Source organism: Acanthisitta chloris, unplaced genomic scaffold (genome assembly GCF_000695815.1).
Source record: "Acanthisitta chloris isolate BGI_N310 unplaced genomic scaffold, ASM69581v1 scaffold10870, whole genome shotgun sequence".
Lineage (NCBI taxonomy): Eukaryota > Metazoa > Chordata > Aves > Passeriformes > Acanthisittidae > Acanthisitta > Acanthisitta chloris.
In genome coordinates this window covers 2,752-9,645 of record NW_008651082.1, presented here as the reverse complement: position 1 = coordinate 9,645, position 6,894 = coordinate 2,752, and the positions used below count along the sequence as shown (strand labels likewise).

Genomic DNA, 6,894 nt, shown 5'->3' with positions numbered 1-6,894 from the left:
CTGGCCTGGAACACTCCCAGCTGCTCTGGGAAATCCATTCCAGTGCCTCACCACCCTCACAGGGAACAATTCCTTCCCACCATCCAGTTTGCCCATCCCTGCACTCCACAGGAGCAGTTCAGAGCTGCCACGTCCTTTCCACATGGATTTGTCTCCTTTTAGCAGCAGCACAGACCAAACTTGGCTTTGTTTGGATTCTTTGGGGTTCTATTTGCTTTCCCCTGTGCTGAGTTTCCCTCCCTGTGTGTCCCCCAGGAAAGCTGTTCTGCTGCTGAAGAAGAAACGATACCAAGAGCAACTTCTGGACAAAACAGACAACCAGATCAGCAACCTGGAGCGAATGGTGAGCCAGGAGGGTCCTCCCTGAGAGCCCTGTCCAAGGCTGTGTCTGGGTGGGGGTTCCCTTGGATCCTGAGGGATTCCATTGCACTTGGCAAGTCCTGGCAGAGGTTTGTCCCTCTGTCCTTCAAGGGCAGATGTCTCTGAAATTGTATGTGTGCCACAACTCCTCCCTGAGAGCCAAAGTGGTGAGTGTGTGTGTATGGAGTCTGCAGTGCAGCTTACTATAAACATGTGTTTTGTGAGTTACTAAGAGGTTACTCACAGTGTGTCTGTGAGTGGGAACTGCCCTGGGCTTGTCTCAGACCTGTCATTTCAGACCTGGATGTGTTTGGGATTGGGGAGGCCTCAGCTTGGCCTGGCAGCTGGAAATTCAGGTGGCACCAAGTGCTGAACGTGCTCGTGCAGCTGTTAGTGTGGATATTTCTTAGTGCAGGTGTCACTGAATCCTCTGTTAGCGCAGAAAAGGCCGAGCTGATTCCTCCTTGCAGTTCTCTGGGGGTCCTGGCAGCCTGTGCCTGGCTAATGATGGGAATCATAGCATTACTTAGGTGAGACAATCCCTCTGAGCCCATCAAGTCCAGCAGCTCCCCCAGCACTGCCAAGGCTACCACTAATCATGTCCCCAAGTGCCACATCCACATGGCTGTTCAAGCCCTCCAGGGATATCCCCCCCTGCCCTGGGCAGCTGTGCCAATGGCTCTTCCCTCTCTCCTTCCATTCCAGGTCCAGGACATTGAATTCACCCAGATTGAAATGAAGGTCATTGAGGGCCTCAAAATAGGCAATGAGTGTCTGAACAAGATGCACCAGGTAGGTGTGATCTTTGCCCTGGGTCAGCCTTGTCTGCCTGCCCTGCCTCCCTGCAGGCCTCCCCACACCTGCATTGTGCTCTTCCCCCCAGGTGATGTCCATAGAGGAAGTGGAAAGGATAATAGGAGAGACCCAGGATGCTGTGGATTACCAGAGGGTATGTGCAGTGTGTATGAGTAGCTGGGAGCAGACTGCTGTGCAGAGCTCCCTGGGTGTGCACAGTGTTCCCAGCCCTGTCTGAGAGCCGTCAGGCTGGGAATACATCTCCTTCCCTCTCTCCCACAGCAAATAGATGAGCTCTTGGCTGGCAACCTGACTGAGGAGGATGAAGATGCCATTCTAGAGGAATTAAATACTATTACTCAGGTAGGATTGATGTTCTTGTAATTAAAGTCCACATTTTCAGGAAGTTGTAATAGGAGATGAGCTCCTGAGAATGGGAAAAAGCTACTTTAACTGTCTCAATTTTGCCTGTTTATGCCCAATTATTGTGTCATCAAAGATCCACTAATTGCCCTGCACAGGGAGGTCATTCATAAGAGGATGTTTTTAGGGTTGTGCTTTATTTGCTGCTGTTCCATTCAGCTGAGCTCTGGTTTTACTGGAGTTCTGTTCCCCTTCACCCAGTGAAGATCTCCAAAGCCCTGGAGTCAGTGTGTGTGCCATCCCCTCACCTCCATGGGTTCTTCCAGGCACTGACTGAATTTGAGTGCACTGTAAGGAAGGAGCAGCCAGTGGAGGTTGAGGTGGGGAGTGTTTCCTCTGCTCTGAGGAGCTCACAGGCAGCACAGGGTCGTTAAGTGTCATGTAATAATTAATCTCTAGCACTCGTTTCCTGGGCAGTGCGAAGGCCCATCCCTCCCTCAGTGCTGGGGGCAGAGGTCAGTTGGGGGGTGAAATTACATTCCCATTCCCAGCCTTTGCCCACAGCCTTGGCCTGTGGTCACATGTGTCTTTCATGTCCTTGCAGGAACAGTTGGAGCTTCCAGAAGTTCCCTCCGAGCCGCTCCCAGAGAAGATCCCAGGTATGCTCTCTGCAGCCTTGGCTTCTCCTGCTGCTCTGTTCCCTGCCATAGCCTGACACCCTCTCCCAGCGTGTTAGCCCAGGAAGTGTGAAGGAATTCCAGCTCCCTGGGGTGAGCCCTGCTGCTTTGGGCTATGCCAGCTGATGGGTCCAGCTGAGCCCTCACCCTTCAACACCCGAGGTGTCTGTTCCATTGGCGTCTGGTCATTCCCATGGAGAGTTCCCTTGTGTGACATCTGCTCTTCTTGTCACGCTCCCCCTGCTCTGAGGCAGCCAGAGACACCTTGTTTCATGATGAAGCTCCATGAGGAACTCCTTCCCTGCTTAGCCCAGGCAGAACTCTCCCACCCCACTCAGACTCGTGCCCTGTACGTGAGCACAACGCAGGAACCATTGTTTTGTGGATGTTGGATTCACCCTGCATAGCACTGGATCTCACTGAGGCTTGTGAGGATTCACAGCTCTTCTCACCTTGCTTCTCCATGATTTGGAACCAGCTGGATGAGGATCACTGGGATCCCAGCGCTGCTACACGACTGGTGGTACATGAGTGTTTGCTCCTAGCGATCCGAGATCTCAGCAGCTGAGTTTGTGTGGGAATCCACCTGGGTGGTGAGACAGAGCCCATGAAGGAGGTGACCAGACAGGCACTGGTGGCACTGCCTGGCAAGGAAGGAGCCCACACAGAGCATTACCAGATGTTTGTCCATGCTGAGGTGCCAAAAACATTCCTGGGACAGCAGAACCCTGAGCCACCACTCACAGGAGCTGGACCTCCCTTTCCTGTGCAGACCAGGAGCTGGAAGAAGCCATTTCCTCTCTGTGGAACCTGCCCAGGAGCAATCTGAGATGTGGGGAACAGGGCTGGTTTCTTTCTGGTGCTTGTTTACTCATAAACAGGACTCAGATGTCATCGCTGTGTGCTGGCACTGCAGTGGCCAAACAAAACACAAACCATGTCTGGCCATGTGAACCTTGTTGGGTCAGGTCAGAGGGGTGAGGGGCAGAGCTTGGTTTACCCCCTGCCCTCCAAAAATAGGTCCCTGCCCTCCAAAAGTGACTCCTGCCCTGGGTCAGTGTTGCTGGGCTGATGGCTTACTCTGTTGGGTATGTTCTGAAACAGTATGATTCCTTCAGGTGCTGTGAGAAAGGAGCGTCCTGGGATTGTGGGATGACTTATAACCAACTTTTCTTGGTGCAGGTGCTGTTCAGGTGTTTGCTGCTCTGCAGAATGTATTCTGAGTCCTGGGGCATGGCTGCAGGTTGTTTACATTCCCTGTCTCTGTAACAAGTCTCTTTTCCTTCCACAGAGGAGTCAGCCGTCAAGAACAGGCCAAAGCCAGAGCTGGTGGCAGCATCTTAACTCCCACTACTGGGGATTCCCCCACGACACTTGCACCCAGGACAGTTTGCCATGCCATGTGCTGGGAGCAGGCAATGCCTCGGCAGATCCCAGCTGTGCTGGGCAGGGTGTGGAGCAGCATTCCCTGCACAGGATGGGGAACCTCAGCCCATGATTGCTCTTGTATCAAGATTATTTTCTAGTGCTTTCTTTTTTTTGTAACTTAAACCCTAAACTCACTCAGCTGCACTGTCTCGGGATTAAACAGCAACTCTAAACTTCCGAAGCCAAATTCTCTGCTGTAGGTTTGATTTTGGTGGTCAGTTGCCTTCGCTCTGAGAGAGGCCCCAGGACATCCCAACCCACAGAGCAACAGTTAGGGCTGGGCAAGCACTGCTCTTGGGAGCCCTCTGGATCATGCTGGTGTCTCTGCTCCTCTCAGTCCCTTCACTCTCCTCTCCTCACCCTGCCTGGACGTGCTCCATGTCCCTTCTCCTGGCTCAAGTTGGACTGTGGTTTGTGCCGGGCATGGGCAGAGCAGCATGGAGCTCACACATTATTCTACAGCCTGGAAATGCTTCTGTCTTGTGTAAAACCAGCTCGAGGGGTTTGACTTGGGCCAAGCTCAGCCTGTTTGCTCAGCTCTGCACTTGCTGCAGTGGTGCTGCTTGGGGAAATGGTTGATCTCGTGCGAGATGAAGAGCTGGGCTGCTTCACAGTTTGGATCCTGCACTGGCAACACGCGGTGCTGAGTGAGACCTGGGCTGACAGACACCTGAGGAGCCTTCCGAAATGCCAGCAAGGAGTCTTCTCGCTGTGTTGAGAGCCAGGATTCCTTCCTCCCTGGCTCTGCTCCAGCCCCGGGTTCACCTCTTTGATGACATTCAGCTGGGCCAAGATGGACTCTGCTGTCAGCACGTGTGGATGTTTCCTCGTGGGCTCAGAGACAGGAAGGTCAGGCTGGGGCGAACATGAGGTTATGCTGTACCAGACACAAGGCCTGAAGCTTCATAAATCAACAGTCCAAAGACTCTGCTGCAGGAGTGGCTCGAGGGAGCCCCTTCCCCTCCAGCCCAGTGCAGGGCAGTTGGAGACGGTGCCGTGTGGTGGACACTGGGGCACATGGATGATGGAGAGCTTGGAATGCTGCCTGACCAGCCAGGTGGTGAGCAGATTTAGCTGCTCCTGGATTCAGGCTTCCTTGCCAGCTTGCAGATGCTCTTCAGTACACTGCAGATCTTTATTTATTATGTTCTTGAAGCCACAACCCTCAATCTGCATTGCTGTGGCAGCAGGAGAAGGACTAGAGGGTCCTTGGAGACTTTTAGTGGCTGTGGTTGAGGTTGTGGGATCTGGTGCTAGACAACAAGTGATCCCAGAGACTGTGCTGCTCCCCCCTGGTGCTGGGCAGCAGCAGCTCTGGGTTGGATCATGCTCTCCGTGTCCTCTCTGTTATGTTCCAAAGACAGGACGAGGCATCCTCATCCTCCTCGTGTGTCCTCCAGGCACTGAGTACCTTGGAGCTGCTCTTTTCCAGCCCCACTGCCCTCTCCTGTCGACTGTTCTTAACAAACCCAAGCCCACAGCCCTCAGCCCCGTGTTTACCAACAGCACAGCGTCGGCAAACCAACAGCCTTCTGGAGTTTGGTTGATCCCAGTGCCTGACCCGTGTCACCAGTCAGCCCAGCCGGTGTTGGAACAGCCAGACCCTGCTCCCAGCCCTCCCAGGGACAGGCTGTGTCCTGCTCTGCTCCCGGTGGTTTGTTTTCCCTGCTCAGTGCTGGCTATGCTGCAACGCAGCCTGTTCCCAGCAGAGAGAGCCTTGGATTCACCAGTGCCACGCCGGCAGGAGCGTTTCTGGGCAGCCTCTTCCAGCCTCCTTCAGCCTGATGCCGAGTTGTTTAACATGGCCCTAATTAATTTGGGCTTCATAGGAATGAGTGCTGGGCTGTCCCAGTGAGGGCTCCAAGGGATCTGGCCTGGGAGCACAGCTCTTGCTGCTGGTGCTTTGGGCAAACCCTGTTCCATGGGGTTGGCATTGCCACGGGCACATAGGGACAGGGATGAGGAGGGCGGAGAGTACTGCAGTCCCTCTGCTCCAGTTTTCTTTCTCATGAGAATCCTGGCAGCAGGAGAGACATGAGCCAACCATCCCCAGGGATGCTGAAGTGAGGCCAGGCCAGGTCCTGGTGGCTGTGCTCCCGGGTGGAAGTGGGTGTGGAGAGGGAGCAGGGCTGGTGCTGAAGGGGTTAATGCAGCTCCCTGTATCGTTAGTACAGCGAAGAGGCCACTTAGTGATCTAACAGGAAAGTTGGGAGCAGATTGCCAGCAGCTTCCTCTGCTAATCCCTGCCCCAAACAGCTTGTGTGTCTCCTTGGGAGGAAGAGCCTGGAGTGGGCTGTGACCTCTGTGCTGTGCTGTGACAATAAACTGGTTCTAATGGTTTCACTGGTTCCTCTTCTAGCCTCGTGTTTTTGCAGAGAATGTTTTGGATGAGCAGGAGTTGCCTTCCTCCTCCCTCCCCTCCTTGTTCCTTGCTCCTGGGAGAGATGTGGGCAGGAAATTTCATAGCAGTCTCTGTGTGTAACAAAAACAATCCTGTTTGCCTGGATGGCCCAGGGAGGCTTGGATGGAGTCAACAGCACTGTGACAGTCCTGGCACAACCTTGAGCCAGGTACAGGTGAACCGAGGAGATTTCTGAGAGCCTCTGCCTGATCTGGGAATGATTTTTGGAGTGTCCTGTGCAGGGTCACAAGTTGGACTCAGTGATCCCTGTGGGTCCCTAACAACTCAGGATATTCTATGGTTCTGTTGAGGCTGCAGAGGTGGAGCAGCCCCTACCCATGTCACAGCACTGTGCCTGCCTGTCCCTCATCACCCCTGGGCAGGCACCACATCCCTGGAGAAACCTGCAGGGGAAAAGGGCTCTCCTGGGAGAGTGGGCTGGATCCCATGGTAGGAGGGATGTTTGGAAAGGCTTCCCTGCTCCCCTTAGGTTTGCAGTGAGGCCAAATGGGTTTGGTTTTTATTTCAGGAATTACTCTGGAATTGTCAAACACAGGGCTCACAGGGATATGTGGCTGGCAGCACTGGCCACATCATCCTGCCCCAGGCTGGGCTCCAATTTCCCCTCCCTCCACACCTTCCAGCCCCATGGGATTGTCCAGCCACCCCCACAGCCAGTGCTGGACCCCCCGGGTGACTGTCCCCGTTTCCACCAGGCCTTGGGGGCAGCCCTGGCAGGAGGAGCACCAGGGGTGCAGGATGAGACCGCACCCAGCCATGCCTGAGCCTCTGGCTGGTGCTTGGACACCAGCTGGTCCTGGTTCCTCTGGATTTAGGCTCTCCTGCTGCCGGGAGCAGTGGGATGGCTCC

At 54.4% G+C, this 6,894-nt stretch overlaps 1 protein-coding gene across 1 annotated transcript in view; it reads left to right on the top strand.

Moving 5' to 3' along the window:
- CHMP6 (charged multivesicular body protein 6) overlaps positions 1-3,810 on the top strand; it is a gene marked incomplete at its 5' end in the record, with an annotated part of 4,302 nt that extends 492 nt beyond the window's left edge. Inside the window, 6 exons of the mRNA XM_009071628.1 lie at positions 256-343; positions 1,066-1,152; positions 1,244-1,309; positions 1,438-1,518; positions 2,123-2,177; positions 3,487-3,810. Of these exons, the coding sequence (XP_009069876.1) occupies positions 256-343; positions 1,066-1,152; positions 1,244-1,309; positions 1,438-1,518; positions 2,123-2,177; positions 3,487-3,539 (430 nt within the window). The remainder of the gene's footprint in view (positions 1-255; positions 344-1,065; positions 1,153-1,243; positions 1,310-1,437; positions 1,519-2,122; positions 2,178-3,486) is intronic.
- Positions 3,811-6,894: the final 3,084 nt, after the last annotated feature.